Source organism: Chrysemys picta, chromosome 25 (genome assembly GCF_011386835.1).
Source record: "Chrysemys picta bellii isolate R12L10 chromosome 25, ASM1138683v2, whole genome shotgun sequence".
Taxonomy (NCBI): domain Eukaryota; kingdom Metazoa; phylum Chordata; order Testudines; family Emydidae; genus Chrysemys; species Chrysemys picta.
In genome coordinates, this window is record NC_088815.1 from 2,829,910 (window position 1) to 2,849,063 (window position 19,154).

At 52.2% G+C, this 19,154-nt stretch overlaps 1 protein-coding gene across 3 annotated transcripts; it reads right to left on the minus strand.

Annotated features, from left to right (window-relative positions):
* Positions 1–1,293: 1,293 nt before the first annotated feature.
* Positions 1,294–13,641, minus strand: ANGPTL4 (angiopoietin like 4). 3 transcript variants are annotated; one of them, XM_042841389.2, is made up of 8 exons: positions 13,523–13,641; positions 12,907–13,458; positions 12,330–12,440; positions 11,599–11,731; positions 5,308–5,421; positions 5,118–5,213; positions 4,535–4,810; positions 1,294–3,315 (listed from the first exon to the last, which is right to left on the minus strand). In XM_042841389.2, the coding sequence occupies exons 2-8, from the start codon at positions 13,393–13,395 to the stop codon at positions 3,134–3,136; spliced, it is 1,401 nt and encodes a 466-aa protein (XP_042697323.1). In that variant the 5' UTR covers positions 13,396–13,458; positions 13,523–13,641; the 3' UTR covers positions 1,294–3,133. The 3 variants fall into 3 exon arrangements, with proteins under 3 accessions (XP_042697323.1, XP_065434744.1, XP_065434743.1); XM_065578672.1 differs by having other exon boundaries at positions 12,907–13,454; positions 13,514–13,626; XM_065578671.1 differs by having other exon boundaries at positions 12,907–13,535.
* Positions 13,642–19,154: the final 5,513 nt, after the last annotated feature.

Genomic DNA, 19,154 nt, shown 5'->3' on the forward strand with positions numbered 1-19,154 from the left:
GATCAAACTGAAATCAGAATTCAAAGCATGCATTGGAAAATAGATGAGGGAGGATTCAGAGGGAATTCCAGTTAAGAGTCCAAGTACTTCCCCTTCCTTGTTAATATCTGTCACAAGAGTGGAATTTCCCAGAGAAAGAAGGCCCAGTAACACTCTTAATTTGTGAATGGTCTCTGCCTACGGGGCCTCATCCCTCACAGCGAGCAGTGGAATTGGGTAGATCTACCATAGGGTAGATCAGGACCAAGGAATAAGTGAGAACAGCAGGGATAGTTCAACTGGTCAGTTCTTTTGGCTAGCTTGCAAGCTTCCTGGTGCTAGTCTTTTGTGAGAGGTTGTACTGTCTGTTAGCTTTGCTCTTTTGGCTGGAGATTTGCAGAAAGCCAATTTCTGCACATTAGATCCCCCGTGCCAGGCAGTAGCTCACAACAGGAACTATTTCTGGCTGGTGCTGGAAATAAAGGTTGGAGAGTAAAGCTGGAAAATTTATTCCAACTGCCACAGAATGAAAATCCAGAAATGAACAGATAAGGGTGCGGTTATTTCACTGCTCTTTATTCGTAGGAGCATCTTACTTCAATGAACATAGCACACAGGGCCTCTGACATCTTAACACATGCTGGGACCAATTTAGTTTTGAATTAGATGAACACCATTTTTTCCTCTGTATCTATCCACCAAGGTACTATTTCAGAACACAAGGGGGCACAGATAAGGTGTATGGGGAGGTGTACGTTGCATAGTTTGTATGAGCACTTCCAGGCTAGTAGAGAATTTCACATAGCAATTCTTGTGTCGAGTCCAATCATTAGGAGTTTATCCTTTTAAATAGAGATTGGATGCCTGAGACACCAAGTGACGGAGAATCCAACGCAGCTCTTGAAAAGGGGCTCCACTGGAAGCAATGTTCAAGTTTGACCATTTCAATTTGTCTAGCTTCAGCTTCTGGCCACTTGATCTTATTTTTCCTTTGGCTGCTAGAAGAAACAGCCCTCTGATAGGAGCGATCTCCTCCCTGCATAGGGAATTATGGGGGGATTGCATTGGTACTTAATGTTCTCTCCAATAAGCTAAACAGATTGAGCTTCCTTAGTTTTACTGCAAGGCCTGTTTTCCAGACCGTGTCATCCCTGTAGCTCTTCTGAGCTCTCCCCAGTTTTGTCTGACATCCTTTAACATGTGAACACCAGAACTGACCTAGCGGCGAGTCCCTTACATAGCAGTGCACCAGGTGGCCTCCACCACCTCATTAGCAGTCATATGACAGAACTCAGAACACATGTGCGATATCGATTGGTTTGGTGGGTTTTTTATTAAAAGACATCTGCAGAAAGTCAGATTTTAGTATAAAAAGGTTAGAGCTGAAAATACACAAACTACTGATGATCTTTTTCAAACCCAACATTTATAAATTACACCACATTGTTATTAACACTGAATTTAAATACAGAAACAAATTAAACAGTAAATTCATTAAAAAGATCCAGCATTCTACAAATGACTATTTACAGTATTCAGCAGCTAAGAGCTCTAGCAAGTCAGTCAATATGACTCAAATAGGACAGGATACTTGGGAACACCCAAGAGGGAAACTTGGCCTGTAACAGTTTCAGTGATTATCACTTGACCTAGGGTCTCCCCAAGATCAGATGCATCCCACCACACCTGCTCCCCTCCTCTAAGACACTCTGGGAAACCCTCAAATCCAGTCACTGAAGATACTAGAATAATATGTGCAGTATTTCGGGGGCAGACACCATGTGTGATTGATGCTGCTCCCAGCATCTTGGGGCAACCCTACTGTACCTCACCTTTCAGGGAGGATTGTTTAAATTTCAGGTCACAGCCAGGGGACAGGGATTTTGGAATCTTTGAAGGAGAAACTAAACCTCCAGGATAAGGTGATGGAGGAGAAGCACATCCCTTGCTGTGAATTCAGGGCGGAGAGGCAGGGTTGGGCCCATGCCAAAAGGACAGCAAGGGCAGACTATGCCTCATGCCATTCTAGAGGCTGTTCTAGCTGACTCAGAGCAGCACCAGTAGGCTCTCTCTGAAGCTCAGGATTCACAGAGCCAAAAGGGATGTCTATGATCTAGTCTGGCCTCCTGGTAACAGGCAATTGGAGGAATTACTGGGTGAAATTCTAAGGAAGAAACTGTTCTTCCCAGGTGGGGAGGCCAGGAAGGAGGAGTTGCAGGTAATCTTTGAGGGTGAAGGAAGCTGGATGGACCTCAGTCCCCATTCCTCAAGAGGGGCCCCCAGAACCTTCCCTTGGAGGAACCAGTCAAATGGTGTTTAAGTAACTGAGGAGAGGGGGGGCAGCTGGGCAGGAGTTAAGAGAAACAAGGTGTCAGACATGAGTTACATTTGCTGCTTCCTCTATTGCTGCTGCCGAGTAACTGACCTGCCACGGCTGGAGGTGGGGCAGAGGAGGAGGGTCTCTAGTCAGCTGTTCTGGGGGAAATGGGATGGGTTTTTGGCAGCAGCACTTTACTGCAGCTCCAAACCTCAGAGCCCAGCAGGGAGCTATCCTAGAAGAAAAGCCAGACAGTATCAGCAGCCTCTTGGCTCATGGGGGCTTTGTGAGCCTCCTCCAGGTGGGAATCCCAGTGAGAGGAGAGGATTAAGGTGGCACATGGGCCCAGGGTGCAGCTGTTCTATCTATGATGTAAGAGGACCCCATTCACCTCACCTCTCCCCAGCTTCAGTGCGGGGAGCAAGTGAGCCCCTTGAAAGCACAGTGGCTTTAACAGCAAAGGTAACGGATCAACCAAGACTTAGGACAAAGTTTTGTACATCATTGACTTGGGCAGCGGCAGAGCTGGTCTGCGACTGCTCCCCCAGCTTGTGCGTACCACAGTGACCCTTCTCCCTGTTCAGGGCTACTTGCCCATTCTGGGAGCTCCCATCCTTTGAGTTCATTGGACCCCAGTAACACTAAGTGGTTATACCTACAGGAAGAGCCTGTTGCTGCATTACTCCATGCTAGTCTCTGCCAGCTAAACAGCTGCTAATGTGAGGAAAGGTTCCTCTCTGAACTGTCACTGTGAGGGTTGCGTTGCTGGTTTCTGTAAACACCAAGTGACGGAGCTGCAAATCTGCGCTCCTTTGAGTCTTTCAAGTGGCAGCTAGGTTAGGATTCTGTTTCCAGCTCTGCGGGTCGGATTTTCAGGGTGGTAGATTTCAGTGGGTAATACCTCCCCTTCCATGTCTTCCAGAAGATGCCCTGTTTCCGCTCATGCCTCTGGCGGGGGATGGAGCGGAAGTACTTTCCGTTGAGGTTGGCATGGCCACAAGTGCTGAACCACCAGCCTCCTAGAAGGAAGGAAGGGACAGATTTCAGCCAATGAGAATTTTCACAGCTAAAAAACAGGATATAAAATAACAGGATAAGAAAATCACCCCAGATTCAGAGCTATTGCTGCACCTTCCCTTCCAAGCAGTCTGCTCAGAACTTTGGAAGGTTAGAAGAACCTGAAGTGTGTATGTGACAGGAGTTTCAGAGGGTCCCATGCTTCAGGGAACTCCAGCATTACTTCCAGGTCTGAAGGAGATCAAGCCATGCAGGCAACTAGGCCTGCATGACCACCAAAGAGGCCAAATTCATGCAAATACTTCTGTAGCCCCATCCTTGTCATATGAGCCCTAGGTGATGGGGCAGACCCATTGATGCGATAGGACGTGTTATTAGCTCCATTTTGCAGTTAGGGAATAGAGGCTGAATTGCAACACTTGCTCAGTGTCACCCAGCATAGGGGGAAGGGGTTAGACACGCAAGCGCACTTGGAATTGACACCAGATATCCCAGTCCAGTGCTGTGGCTCAAGACCATTCCACTCCCATTTGAGAACACAGGCCCCACATGTGCAATCTCTGGCCACTAGGGGGTGCAAAAGTGGAACTGTTGTAGCAGCTGAGTCCCGGGTAGCCCCAAGAGAAAGAAGTAGCCTCCTGGATGGACAGGGTAGGTGTGTTACACCACTAGCAGAGCTAACCTTGTGGGAAATGCCACGGTTTTGGTTCACACGGGTTTTCTGTTTCATTTGTATTCCATTTACAGTTCAAACAAGTCAAACATTCAGACATGGATGAACTGGCCTCCTTCTTTGCTTGGACAGTTTGAGTCACAGGGAACAAGCTGGTAAAGCTGGGCCAAGTTATGACTTTGTAACAGAACCTGGAACCATGAGAAGATCACCTGGTTTCAGGTTTCATTAGAGTTGCTCGCACAGCTCCCCCTGTGGATCACACGGTCCCATTCCTGTGGAGAAGGAGGAGGGTGAAGCAGGGGACAAGGTCAGAGTCAAAATACCCAAATGGCCGTTTTTCACCAGTGCCATCTGCCCCAAGCTGTCGGAAGCAGGGTTCTGTTTGCATAGCACCGAAACAAGGAGGGTCTTACACTGGAAAAGGAGAGCTGGGCTCCAAGCTGCTTGGGGCAGATGGAGGAAGACTGCTGCCACCTACCTCCCCACCAGGAGAAAGACCAGACTCTTGCTTAGGAACACAGCACCTTGCCTTTGCCAGTACTGACCTGACAGGTGCTTGGCACAGTTAGTGTCAGCTTTGAAATCGTTGTCCTGATCTCGAGTGGAGAAGGGCAGCTGTCTGAAGTCCCCAAGGGCATTTTCCAGCTCTCCTGACACAGGTCCAAGGAGACTGAGTGTGTAGGCAGTGTTCTCTCCACCCAGGCTAAAGAGGAACTGAATAAGCTGAGAGTTTCCTTCCCAGTCTTGCAGCTCAATCGAGAGATTGTACCTTCTCTCCTGGACAACGTGGTATATTTTCTCCAGGCCCAACCAGAAATCACCTGAAACACAAGGAACTTTGCATTAGTTGGCATCACACACAAGCGCTATGCAAATCAAGGAAGATGTTAGCATGCAGTGCTAAGAGCACTCCAGATTCTTTGGTGTGCACAAAGTGCCTAGGGAGGTCAGTGGGTGCATGCACCCTTGTGTAGTGAACTTCCTCAGCCAGCTGTGCCCACTCATCCAGCCGGGTGTTATGCTGGGTGGAGATCTTTGGTCCACCTCTGGGAAGGGGGGCAGTGTGGGGATGGAATTTGCTTGCCAATCAGGGAAAGCTAGAATAAAAGTCTTCCACCATCTGCTTACCACTAAGATCTCCAAAGCCATTCCTGTAGGCTTCCCAAATCTGGTCGAAGTCCACGGAGCCATCCAGACGCCTCTGGATCACTGTCCAGCCACCTTCTGCAGGTGAAAGATTTTTCACTTATTTCAGTTCTGTTATTTGCAAGACCAGTTTGCAGAACTCAGAATAGCCTGTGGTGCTCCCCTCACTTACCAGCAGTCATGTCACAGTAGACTTCGAAAGGCTGAGATCCCAAGGGCTGGATCTGATACACACCACTGCTTCTCTCCCCTGCCAGGAAGAGCTGCTGGCAGTCCAGCGGGAGCTCTGCAAAAAGGCAGAGAGGGAATTTAGAAGAAGCAGTCTCAGCATGCTGCTCTCAAACAGGTTTGTTCACACCACAATCCTAGCGGCTACACACATCTACAAATGAGCCCAGCTTAATCACCAGTTTGAATGCTAAAGTTAGAGACTGTTTGTACAGCACCTAGCACAATGGGGCTGGCCAATGACCAGGGCTCCTAGGCACTATGGCAATATAAAGAAGTAATAAAAAGCCCTAACATTTTCCAGGGCAGCTCTCTAGGCTCTTGGGCTTCTGTTTCATTTTGTACAGAAGTTAATACTGGACTCAGAGGGCCCAGGAAAATAGACAGCTACAGCCTACCAGAGAACTGGGCCAAGTGTGTAACTCAGGAGGAGGAGCTGGTGAGACAGGTCACATGAGCTGTGCAGAGTCTGTAGACCAGAGGCAAACAGGCAGCAGCACTGTGCGGCTTCCAGATATCTCTGGGGACGCTCAGTCAGGACACGAGGAGGGCAGATGCTAGGAAGGGGTAAGCTTGCAAAGGGCAATAGGTGCAGAATATTGTTCTAAATCACCCCGACTACCACTAATGCACGAACCACTTGCAAGTTCCCTCTAGTTCTCAAATGGGACTTTAGCTGTAGTCGGAGCCAGCTACGCACAGCATTAGCGAAGACGTGCTGCCGGACGGCCTGGTGCACTGCTTGCTGACTGACACTGGAGCAGGTGCGGAGCAGAGACCATCAGCATACAGTGACCCTTTTGCCCAGAGCCCTCATAAGACCCCCAGAAGCAATGAATGGGGGGAAGTGAGGGACCAGGCACAACCTTGTGGGACTCCCAACTGCAGGCCAGGACTGGCTCGGACACTGAGGGGCTGCCCTGCCAGGGCCCATGGGAAGTCACCAACCCACAGCTGCCATAAGGCCACTGGCCAGAGGCTCTGACCGTTCCCTGCAAAGCATCAGCAAGACTAATTGTAAAGCAAAGAGAAGTTCTGCTCCTCCTCTCCCCAGATGCCTGGACTCTGGCCTCGGCTTTACTGTAACTGCCAGCAAAGCACCATTTCAACAGAACTGGTAAAAGTCCATTGGGAGCAATCAACAGGCCTAAGAAGAATCCGGTTATAAAACCTGAGTCGAAAGGACAGGAAGGTGTCAGGATGCGCAGGGACTTTACCCAGCTTTGCAGAGCATCAAGGAACAGCCACAAAATCAAACCGCTCTTTGTCTGCCTGCAACGGGTGGCAAGAGCCCCTTTCCTGGCATCTCCCCAAACAAAGCGAGTTCTGTTCCTAATGTAGCTGCCTGGGGGAAGCTGGGACACTGCCCTTTGCATTCAGCTTTGAAACATGTTGTCTTTGTTCCCTTGAGCTGCAGGGACAAAAAATATATATGTCTGTAAACGAAGACAGCCCCCTCCTTTGGGTATGGCTAACTGCAGCTTGGATACTTGTGCAGCTGCCGTGAGCGCGAGTTCAAGAGGGACAGCGGGGACGTGAGAGTAAACATGAACTTTCCCCCACTTTCTATGCCTTCTTTCTCCACTGGGGAGCGCAGGGACCTCGTTCTCAGCACTGAGCCCCCCCGTGCCTGGAGGAGTTTTACTGTCAAGCAAGGTACTGTATGTCTTGCATCATGCAGCGTAGCTGAGCTCTGGGGCGGGACGTGCAGCACCTCACACAGGATCTTGGGTTGCAGCGGGAAGCTAGCCTTGCACTGAGGGCTCCAGCTCAGACAGCACCGGGGGTGGCACCGGACCGGGCTCTGAACTGGCTCCACTGTTCTCCAGCCCATGTCTGGTTTGGTGCAGAAGGCTCTGGAAACGGCGGAACTGCAAGGGCGCATGCTCTCAGCAAACCTCACCCCCCCATTTAGCACAGCCCAGCCACTCACCCCCTCCCAGCTGCTGCAGAAGGTAGGGGGCTGGCCCCCAGCTGGGAGGGAAGGATGGTGCTCTCCCCCTCAATAGTGGGGGCTGGGTGGGAAGTGGGAGTCCCCCATCCATTCCCATCTCTTGGGGTGCTGGTGAGAAGGTTCTGTTGCTGCCCCCACAGGAGCGAGGTTTCAGGAATCTCCCCCCTGCCCCCCGAGTGTCCATTTGCTCCCCGCGCTGGCCCCGAGCCATGCTGGGCTTGTGCTGTCAGAGCTCAAGCCGAATGCTATAGAGTATCGCTAACGCCTCTCCCACCTTAGTGTCTGGGCAGCAGGCCCAATGGGACGCGCAAGGAGTGGCACTCGGCGCCAGCCACTCTCCAGGTGTCCAGGCCAGCAGACAAAAGAGCCCTTCCCGACCTCCACTGAGCACCACCCAGCCGGGTCACACTGTGGGGTTGTTTTTAAGGTAACCCAAGTGACACCAAGATGCTGCAGGGATGGAAACCCCTGGCTAGGCTTTCAATACCACTCTCCAGGAAGGGCTCCCTGCAGCCTCCTTGCACCCGCCCCTCCCTGCTCTGACATCAGCGTCTGAGTCTGAAGTAGGGGAAAGGTGAGCCCAGCCTGGGAACGCGCTGGGGGAGGGGTTTCTTCCCAAAACAATGAAGCAAGCCTGCTCCCGGGGAAGGGGGAGGGATGGTTAGAAAGGGCTGTTAACTTTCACCCAATTTCCTTCCAGCCAATCACTGTGCTGCCTTTCTGATCAGCCATGCTCCCCCCTCCCCCAACCAGTGTGGGTTGCACCCTGACTTTGTCATAAGAGCCATTTTCTTGCTAAGGTCTGAACTTTTACCTAGTTGACTCTTTGGGCACATTACTCCTCCCCCTCCCCCATAACATCATGAAACCAGATGCCCGGAGCACAGGCGAGGGGGTGGGTTGACAGCTGAAATCACCATTCACCAAGGAGGGGCAGCAGGGTAACCTCTCCCCACTCAAGCCTGCACAGACGCCAGCTTTAGAACAGGCGGCCGTTCACGCACTGGCCTCTCGGATTAGCATCAGCACTTGGGCTAGGCCATCACTGCTACGTCCCACCAAGTCATTCATAGACAAAACCAGGCCACTCCAAGCCAGGAGCAAGCTACCAGAGGGGCTGTTTAGTCAGGTCAGGGTTGTGACAAATGGCACCAAACCACAAAACACCCTTAACTCGCTCCCCTACCCTCATCCCAGATCCTGCCCCAACTCACTCTGCTGGGCCAAGCAAACAGGATCTGGAGAGAGGGTTGAGGAGGGGGCTGGGATTGTTAGAGTCATCCATTACTTTAATTTGTCATGGGGCTGGGCGCAGGCACTGACTGATTCACGTTGCTCTGCAATGTGACAGACCAGCAGGGTGGTGGATGTGTCACACAGGACCAGACACAGGTGAGTCAGCAGAAATTACAGCAGGGTGGGCTTGCTTCCCAGTCTAGAACATAGACCCAGGGGCCAGAAGAGATCATATGCTGCATTTTCTCAGGACTACTCATTGCTTCCTTCTCTCATCTGTCCTAACTATCTGCAGAAAGGATGCCTGGATCTCTTGCCAATCCACAAGTCAGGCAGATCACACCACGCTGCCCCAAAGAGATTGCTGTTTGCTGGGGCCAAGCCTCTTTGAGCAGCTCCTGTTGAACAGTTACCTTCTCGCCCGGGCTTTGCCAGACATACTGCACTGCTCCCCCGGCTGTAGCAGCAATGTTCCTACTCCATAACCTCAGCTCATTTTGCTTTAGAAAAATACTACAGGTAGTTCTGACTTGAGTTTCTTAGCATTGTTAAGTTGTGCAGCTTTAAATCCCCGGTGGAAGCGCATGAGCCCGTGGGCTAGTAAAAATGAAGAGCAAAGTGTTTATGTAAAAAAAAATAAACCCATAAAGGAACGTTAAAACAACAAGGCCCAGCAGAATTACCCTTTGGATTGCCATGTATTTATGGAACGCGAAGGTCACCACCGTCAAGCAGAGTAAACACTGTTCCTTGAACACAGGATTGCATTCCAGGCTCAGTTGTTCAAGTGTCTCTTTTACTCCTACTAGGAACTGTTTGCTTTGCTTTCCCCACCCCGCCTTCCCCAACCAAATTATTTTGGAATCCCAGCACTGTTGGGAGATAGGGTTTAACTTTTGCCTACTTGGCAAGCTGCCAGGGAGGAGAGCGTATGCAGCGCCTGAAGACATGATCCACCTTCTGCAAGTGATTAAACCTCTTGCTCTTGAGGTTGTTTCAAACCTTCAACTTTTGCACAGTTGGCTGAATGCCATGCTTAGTCTGTTAACTTGTGTTCCCTGGATGTACATAAAAGGGCCATTCTGAAGAAGTTGCTTACGGGGCTCATTGCCCACACGACCCCCAATGCAGCAGCATTGGGGGACTGGCTCTCTGTAGGCAGGGAGCAGCTCTGAGCACCAACCTTCTGAGTGATTGGCTGTTAGGAATGCAGGGAGCAAACAGCCCAGGGAGGACACTGGGGCCAGCACTTGCCGGAAGGCTCCTTCTCCTTGCTAATCAGGGCGGAAATTGAATTACAGTTGCCAGTCAACGAAAGTGATCAGGCAAATGAAGAGGAACTCAAGGTTTGGCCTAAAAGGGGAACTTTGTCCTGAGAGGAACCACCACTGCCATCAACAGAAGAATCATGGCCTGCTCCACAATGAAAGAGACCCAAGGTTCTGTCATTCTTGGTCATCCTGACCAGTCTTTGCCACCTCCTCCAACAGTCAGTATGCCCCAGTGTAGAGACAGGGTGTGGGGAGATGCTGCCCTCATAAGAGCATAAGAATGGCCATACTGGGTCAGACCAAAGGTCCATCTAGCCCAGTATCCGGTCTACCGACAGTGGCCAATGACAAGTGCTTCAGAGGGAATGAACAGAACAAGGCAATTATCAAGAAATGATCCATCCCGTCGCTCATTCCCAGCTTCTGGCAAACAGAGGATAGGGACACCATCCCTGCCCAGTCTCATGTCAGCCATGTAGGGCAAGGGCAGAGGGGGACTTGGGAAAGGTTTTCAGGAATGTGGTGCTCTAGTTTGCTCCCCATTGTCCTAATATAGAGGACTCTGGTTCCAGGAACACCGTGTGACCGAGGGCTAACCCAACTCAACTGAAAGCTGGCTGGAAGTCCCCCATGTGTGGTGCGCTATATTTTGGTCTCTCCCAGTCTGCATTCATCTCCTATGCTCTCTGTTCTCTGCCTAGCCCCTGGCCCTTTGTTTTGTTCTTGCAGGGGCAGCAACAGCCAGGTAACAGCACTTTCTGCTTTCAGTCTTCCCATGTGCTAACTAACTACCCCCCCTGCAGCCTTTCTGCCTGGAGAGCCTTCTAAATGGTTCCTGTTTGGGTCAAACCCGTTCCACAGCCAGCTGGAGAACCTAGTCATTTCCCTAGTCTGCACACAGCTCCTGTCTGGGGAGCAGCCTGCAGTACATGGCCCAACAAGCCACTAAGCCACTCACCCTGGTCCTGTTTCCACTGAACTCAGTGGGAGTATTCTGTGTGATGGAAGCAGAGCCAGGCTCTTTGTGCGGCCTGAAGGAGGTTGCTCCACAGGTCACAGGCCCAATGAAAGTGTGTGCACACACACATGTGGGGAATTGTCCAGCAGTCAGGGCACTAACCTGGGACTTAGGAGACTGGGATTCAAACCCTGCTCAGACACAGGCTTCCCAGGTAAGCCTCCGGCTCCTTGCACCTCACTCCCCCTCTGTCCAGTGGGGACAGCCACAGTACTTCACCTCACCATAACACCCCCACAGAACAGGGCTCAGACCCTACAGTGATGCAGGTAGATAGACCCACAGCTTCCCATCTATTTCCTGTCCTTCGCTCGTGGCAGATGAACCCCACACCGAGGGATACAGGAAGACTCCCCAGCTGCATTTCAACCCCCCGATAGAACAAGACTCCTCTGCACAAAACCAATGACAAAGTGCTACCACCCTGGTCTGCCAGCCTCATTCAGCCACTTTACCCATTTAGCTACATACCTTCAGGCAGAATTCATCTGCTTCCCACGGGCATTCTCCATATGAGGCTGAAACACTCCTGTAAAATCCTTAAATCCCTGCCCGACTGGATCCTGGATCCCTGCTAGATCCTGGCGCCAGACCCTGCCCACACAGCAGATCCTTCCAGTTCCACTCAACTCCCATGAAAGCCAATTTCACGTCCTGATTCAGGACAATTGAACCTTTCGTTTTTGGGCTGTAGCTGGAACAGCTGACAGGACGACTCTGCTAACAGGGGGTGGGAGGGAGGAGACAGATACTCACTCTGTGGCTGTGCAGGTTCCACACTGGCGTTTTGGCTTTGGTTGGTGTGTCTGATGCTTTTCTTCAGGTTTATCCTCCACTTTAGACTCTGAGTTTTGTTGTCCTTAAGATGCAGAGGGATCAAGAGATTGACCTGTGCCAAAACCATGGATGAGTTAGCAACTCATTGAGCAGACTTGAAACACTGATCCAAAGGTGAGCTGGTCGAATGGCTCCCAGAGCAGTTAGTGGTGACACTGCCTGCCTGCTCCAGGACAGCCCCTACATGTCTGAACTCACCTGGACAGATTATACAACAGGTCTGGGGCTCCGAGTGGCTGTGGTTTGGTACAACCCTGTCAGCCAGGGGTTTATTTTGCAAAAGTAGTAAGAGGTGGCAGAGCCGAGCACCTCAGGTCCAGGTCCTGGTCCTGAACCTCCCCCAGTTTCAGAACGTGAGGGGGCTTGGATAAAAGGCTCCAACTTGTGGCCTTTGATCTTCTGGGTCAGACACACACAATATTTTGTGCCAACACAAGAAGCACTTTTAAAGCCCTGTAAAGCTAAATGACACAGAGGCTCTGATTCCTTCTACCGTCCCATGGCAGCGATGAAGCCCCTGGGCTGGGTCCTGTATTATTAAATTAGGCTCTCAAGAAGCTCCCAGCCTGCCGGGAGCGTTTGCTGGTGGCAGTCTCTGCTCCCTATTCCCATCGCTATTAGCATTCAGGAAAAGCCCCCGCGGAACTTACTTTGCTCTGCAGGCTTTTAATCTGCAGGTTCTGCTTGTCCAGTTTGTACTGCTGCTGTTTGATCTTCTGCAAAAGCTCCTCGATTCTCGTGTTCTGAGAATCCATGAGGGACTAAAATACAAAGAAAAGGATGAGTTCCGCAACTCCCGTCCCCACTGCCGGCCGAGCCCAACCCCGAGACCAAGGCTGGGAATTTCCCAGGCTACTTCGGGTTTTGCTGCCTCTAGGGCTGTCCGGCACGTAGCGCATGAAGCCCTCAGCCGACAGCGCAGCCCGCTGGCCCCAGGGCTGCCTCCCCTTCCCGGCAGCAGCCCCCCAGACGCGCTGCCTGCTTAGCGGGGTCAAGGCATTGGCGAGAAGGGAGCGGACAGTCAGCCTCGCCGGGTCGGGGGCTCACCAGACCGCTGTCCCTGGGAGAGCAGCGAGCGGCCGGGCGCGGGTGCGCTCCCCTGGGGTGATACGGGGGTTGCGCCAAAGAGCCCCCTGCAGGGTCGGCGCAGCAGCGGGGGGAACCCGGGCAGGGGACAGGAGCACAGGGGACCCCCGGGCAGCCGGAGGAGGGGGGCGGTGCACTCACCTGCAGCGTGCCCAGCTCCTTGGCGCTCTGGTTCTCCGAGGGCCGCCCCTGCAGCACCTGCCGGATCTTGCCCTCGAGCTGCTCCAGCCGGCCCTGGATCTCCGCCTTGTCCCCGGCCATCTGCTGCAGCTTCTCGCGCAGCGCCTCGGAGAGGCTGAAGAGCTGCTGGTCCTTGCCCTGCAGCTCCCGCACGGCGGCCCGCAGCTGCCCGCCCTGCTCCTGCGCCTCGCGGGTCTGGCGCAGGAGCAGTCCCAGCGAGCCGTTGTGGGCACTCAGCCGCCCGCCCAGCTCCCGCAGCTGCCCCTTGGTCTTGTCCACGTGCTCCTTGAGCCCGTGGCCCAGCTGCAGCAGCCCGTGAGCGATCACGTTCACCTCGTCCCAGGAAGCGAACTGCACCTTCCGCTCCTTGCTGCCGGCCGGGAAGCCGCCCACCCGGGGGCCCAGCCACGCCGCCGTGCATAGCATCAGGGCTGCCGCCGCCAGCCGCATGGTGCCCGGCGCAGGGAGCGCAGCGCAGCCGGTCCGGTGCAGAGCGCAGCGCAGCGCGGGTACCTGGCGCGTGGGAGCTCAGCGCAGCCGGCCCGGTGCAGAGCGCAGCGCAGCGCAGCGCGGGTACCTGGCGCGTGGGAGCGCAGCGCAGCCGGCCCGGTGCAGCAGCCGGCTCAGTCTAAGCGCAGTAAACAGCCAGCCGCGGCCGCTCCCCTTTTATAGCCTCCCCGCGCACCTCGCCACTCTGCTTTGCATAATGACGGGGGAGTGCCCTAGGGAGCGGCCAGGGAGTCTCCGGTTTCTCCTCCTGCCCCCCCGCGCAGCCCAGCCTGGCATGGCGAGGAGAGCTGAGCCCACCTCCAGGCGTGCAGCCAGCCCCCCTTGCCCGCGTGTCTCCCGCCAGGCTGGAGCTGCGGTCTCCTGGGCACGCAGGAGCTCCTGGGGCCGGGCCCTGTTTGGCGTGTGAAGTTGGAAAAAGCGGGGAGTCCCCGGTCCCTGCCCGGTGGGAGGGGCTCAGGGGGCAGAGCTGCGTACAAAGGCGGCTCTGGGTGGTGGAACAGCGGAGTTCCCTGCTGGAGACCTGCCCCCCCAGCCGCCACCTGCCCTCCCAGCCCCGGCGCTGCTCCCTAGGAGCCCGCTAAGGACAGGGGCGCCGCTGTGGGTTTCCTCCCGAGCCAGCCTCCCAGACACAACCTAGGGAACAGCACATTTGCCTGCACTAATCGCAACAAAAACACCTCGTGCCCTGGCCGAGTCCCACCCCCCTTAGAGCAAACCACCAGCAAGACCTCTGGGCCTGGTGGGGAGCCTGGCTGGGCTGCTCCCACCCAGCCCATGGGCATACCTGGGTGCCACTGACAATGTCACCTCACCGCTGTGAAGCAAAAGCCCCATCAGCCGCAGGCCTGGATCTACCCTGAGAGGAGGGGACTGCCCTAGGGCTCAATCTGGATGCTTTGTGCAGGGATAAGGCCTTGTGCCTTCTCAGTCTCCTTTCCCTGCTAGATTCCAGCTGCATGTTCTCTGGCTGGGGTGGGCATGCTGGGGGCAGTGCTGACTAGGGACACTCCATTGATGGGCACAGCGCTGCCCAGGAGGCAGCATGTGGCACTGCCTGGCCAGCTCTCTGTTTTAGTGAGTTTGGGTGCCTGCCCTCTGCCTGGGTACTAGTTGGTTTAGATGGTTCTGTCTCATTCTTGGGGGTATGAGTGGGTTTGCCCTGTCCTCTGGTCATTTGGGTGGTTCATAGACAGAGTTTATGGCCAGAAGGGACCATTAGATCATCTCGTCTGACCTCCTGTACATCACAGGCTATTTCACATCGGCCAGTTACCCCTGGATTGAGCTGATAATTTGTGTTTGGCTAAAGCATCTTCCAGAAAGGCACCAGGCTGCGTTTGAAAACCTCAGGAGATGAAGAATCCACAGTTCCCTTGGTAGTTTGTTCCGACGGTTGATCACCCTCCCTGTTCAAAATTGGTGCCCAATTTCTAATATGAATTTGTCTGGCTTCAGCTTTCAGCCACTTTTTCTTATTCTGCCTTTCTCTGCTGGATTAAATACCCGCTGTTTTCTACCAGAGAAGATACTTATATACTGTAATCAAGTCATCACCCAATGATTTTTTGGATAATCTAAATAGACTGAGCTCTTTAAGTCTCTCATTGTCTGGCATTTTCTCCAGTCCCCAAATAATTTTTGTGTCTCCTTTCTGCATCTTCTCCAATTTTTCAACATCCTTTTTAAAACGTGGACCCCAGCCCTGGATGCCGTATTACAGTATTGTCTCGCAATGCTGTATACAGAGGTAAAATGGTTTCCTTGCGCCTACTCTCCCACTTATACATTGCAGGATCGCATTAGCCCCTTTTGCCACAGCATCACGCTGCAAGCTCCTTTTGAGCTGCTTGGTACTATGATCCCTAAAGCCTTTGGAGTCCCTGCTTTCCAGGAGAGAGTGAATCATTTTGTAGGTGTGGCCAATGCTTCTGGTTCTTAGTTGCATAACTGTGCATTTGGTGTCATGTATCAGGGGGTAGCCGTGTTAGTCTGGATCTGTAAAAAGCAACAGAGGGTCCTGTGGCACCTTATAGACTAACAGACGTATTGGAGCATAAGCTTTCGTGGGTGAATACCCACTTCATATTCAAAAACATTTTGTTTGAATGGGCCTCAGCTTCCCAGATCACTCTGTATGACTGCCCTGTCCTCATCGGTAGTTACCACTCCGCCAATCCTTGTGTCATCGGCAAATGCTATGAGCAGCAGTTTTACATTTACTTCCAGATCACTGATAAAAACACTGAATAGCATCTAGTCCTGGTCCAGGCAGAACCCCACTAGACTCGCCTCTGTTCAATGATTCCCCATTGACTACTACTTTTTTGAGATCTGTCAGTCAGCCAGTTCTTAAGCCATGTAATGTGTGCGCTGTTGATGTGGTATAGAGCTACATTTTTAATTAAAATGTTGTGCAGTACTAAGCTAAACGCCTTATGTAAGTCTAAGTCTCTTGCATCTACACAGTTATCTTCTTCAATAAAACTTGTGGTCAGGTAGCCCAGTGGTTTTCAAATTGTGGGGCATGACCCCTAAGCTCTGCCCTAGGGGGGCATGGAGGAACCTTTGGGGAGGCAGCTTGGACCAGCCCCATGCAACGGGGCTCAGGGAGGGAGCTCTGCCACCTCCACCCCTGACTCACCTCAGCAGGCCACCCAACCTGTGGATCAGTGTCAACATCCACTCCCAGCAGCCTCTGTGCCCTGCACTGGCTCCTCCCACAGAGACATCGCCTTCCCCCACCCAGAAAACCCGAGGTGGGAGGAGCAGGTATTGTGTCTATTTTTGCCTGGTTGAGGGGGAGTGACCAAAAAGTCTAACTCAAAGAGGGCAGGGTGGAGGGGCTCATCTCAAAAAGTTTGAAAACGGCTAAGTTAGCCAGTGTTGAGGGCATTGCTTGGTTGTTTCTGTTAGGAGGAGAAGTTGATGAGTCAAGCATTGCTTAGGTGTGGTCCTATTTGTTTACAAAGGATGTCACACAGTCCTGTTTCCCTGACCACAATAGGAACTAACAGCAGTAGCAGTTTCCATGGTTACAGTTGGCCTCTGCAGTGACAAAGCCCTGGCTGGGATGATTTAGTTGGTGTTGGTCCTGTTTTGACCAGGGGATTGGACTAGATGACCTCCTGAGGTCCCTTCCAACCCTGATATTCTATGATTCTATGAGTCCTGTGCTCCAAAGAAATTCTTTCTCACTCTGCTTCCTCCAGGGCCAGACTCACAGCTTCTCTTGCTTTCCATTCCTTTGTCCGTTTTTTCACACACACACACACACACACACACACACACACACTGCAACCAATACATCCCCTATTCCTGCATTTTGCCAGCAGCCCCAGGAAACCCTTCTTATTCTTGCTGGTTTAATTCTTTGCTCAGTCATTGCCATGTGGCCCAGTGCCTTGGGTGATGGCTTTTATTGTTTCAGCTATCACCATGTAAAAGGGGACTAATTGTTCCTTCCACTTAGCCTGAATGAAGGGGGGGGGGGAGGGTTACCATATCTGTCACCTTAAACCATGTCTGGGACTGATGGGGCCATTAACACCTTCTAGCCTAATGCTTGTAATTTTATGAAATAATTAAATCAGGTTGGTTTGACAAAACCTGTTTTCCATGTGGCATTAATTATAATCCCATCCTTTAATTCTTTATCAGTTGAATCCCATATCAGCTTTTCTGTTATTTTGCCTGGGATTGATGTCGGGCTAACAGGCCTATAGTCACCCAGGTCACCCCACTTGCTCCCTCTGAATATTGGAACAACATTAGCACTCTTCAGTCTTCTGGAATTTCCCTGGCATTCCAAGGTTTATTAAAAACGAACCTATGCGGGCCAGAGATCTCCTTAGCCAGTTCTGTAAGGACTGTTATCAGGCCTACTGATTTAAAAAGGGTTCTCTCTCAAGGGCCTTAGCTACACTTGCAGCTGTACAGCGCTGTGAGTTAAACCTGCCTTTGTACAGCTGAGTAGGGAAAGCGCTGCAGTCTGTCCACACTGACAGCTGCCCAGCGCACTTTCGTGGCCACATTTGCAGCATTTGCTGCGCCATTGGGAGCACTGCATTATGGGCAGCTATCCCACAGAGCACCTTTCCCCATTCTGGCGCCATTGGTTGTGGGAAGGGGGCGTGGGTGCGGGGGATTCTGGGTCCTGTCCCAATGCCCCGTGATGCATCGCTTCGCATCCCAGAAATCCCTTTGTTTCTGTCCACCTTTGGCGCCGTCTTTCAACGGTTTCTGTGCAGTGCGATCTGTCTGCGGGAAATGGAGCCCGAACTGCTGAGACGTATGCTGACGAGTCTCGCCAGCACGTCACGTTTGGCTATCGAACTATTCCTTAAGATCCAAAGTGACAGTGAGAGTGAGGGTGAGGAATCCGACAATGCTATCGAGCCGCGTAACGCGTACGACACGAAATTGCTTGTGGCATTCATGGACATGCTCAGCACCATGGAATGCCGCTTTTGGGCTCGGGAAACAAGCACCGAGTGGTGGGATCACATCGTCATGGAAGTCTGGGATGACGAGCAGTGGCTGCAGAACTTTTGGATGAGAAAAGCCACTTTCATGGGACTGTGTGAGGAGCTCGCCCCCACCTTGCGGCGCAAGGACACGAGATTGAGAGCTGCCCTGCCAGTGGAGAAGCGGGTGGCTATTGCAATTTGGAAGCTGGGAACTCCAGACAGCTGCCAGTCGGTCGCAAACCAGTTTGGAGTGGGAAAGTCGACCGTTGGAATCGTGTTGATGCAAGTTTGCAGGGCCATTAATTGCATCCTGCTCAGAAGAACCGTGACTCTGGGTAACGTGCAGGACATAGTGGATGGCTTTGCACAAATGGGGTTCCCTAACTGTGGAGGGGCGATAGATGGAACGCACATTCCTATTCTGGCACCACTCCACATAGGATCCGAGTACGTTAATCGGAAGGGGTATTTCTCTATGGTTCTCCAGGCGCTTGTGGATCACCATGGACATTTCATTGACATTAACACAGGCTGGCCCGGAAAGGTGCATGACGCACGCATCTTTCGGAACACTTGGCTGTTCAGGAAGATGCAGGCCGTAGCAGAAGATCACGGTAGGGGAATGTTGAAATGCCCATTGTGATCCTTGGAGATCCCGCTTACCCATTAATGCCGTGGCTCATGAAACCTTACACAGGGATCCTTGACAGCAGCAAGGAACGGTTCAACTACAGGCTGAGCCGGTGCCGAATGACTGTGGAGTGTGCCTTTGGCTGTTTAAAGGGCCACTGGTGATCTCTGTATGGGAAGCTGAACTTGGCTGAAAACAGCATCCCTGCAGTTATATCTGCATGCTGTACCCTCCATAATATTTGTGAAGGGAAGAGTGAAAGCTTCACTCAGGTGTGGACCTCTGAGGTTCAACACCTGGAGGCTGAATTTGCACAGCCAGAGAGCAGGGCTATTACAGGGGCCCAGCGCGGAGCTGCAAGGATTAGGGATGCCTTGAGGGAGCAATTTTAGGCTGAAAACCAGCAGTGATATCTGGTGCCCTGCACAGGAGTGAAGTGCAGTAGTTCCAATCTTTAGGAATCAGTGTTTGCTAAGCAGACAAGCAGACTTGCAGTGCCTGTTTATTTCCTGGGCTAAGGAGTCTTTTACTTTATTCAATAATAAAGAATGTTTTCAAAGCCAAAAAATCCATTTATTGAATAGAAAAAAAATTATTTATTG

What these genes read in the sequence shown, in the direction of transcription:
- ANGPTL4 (XM_042841389.2), bottom strand. Translation starts at nt 13,395, where the DNA reads ATGCGGCTGGCGGCGGCAGCCCTGATGCTATGCACGGCGGCGTGGCTG. An exon ending in TTAAAAGCCTGCAGAGCAAA is followed by an intron (nt 11,732 to 12,329) that starts GTAAGTTCCGCG and finishes GTTTTGGCACAG; the next exon opens with GTCAATCTCTTGATCCCTCT. An exon ending in CTGTGCCAAGCACCTGTCAG is followed by an intron (nt 3,316 to 4,534) that starts GTCAGTACTGGC and finishes CCTTCCTTCTAG; the next exon opens with GAGGCTGGTGGTTCAGCACT.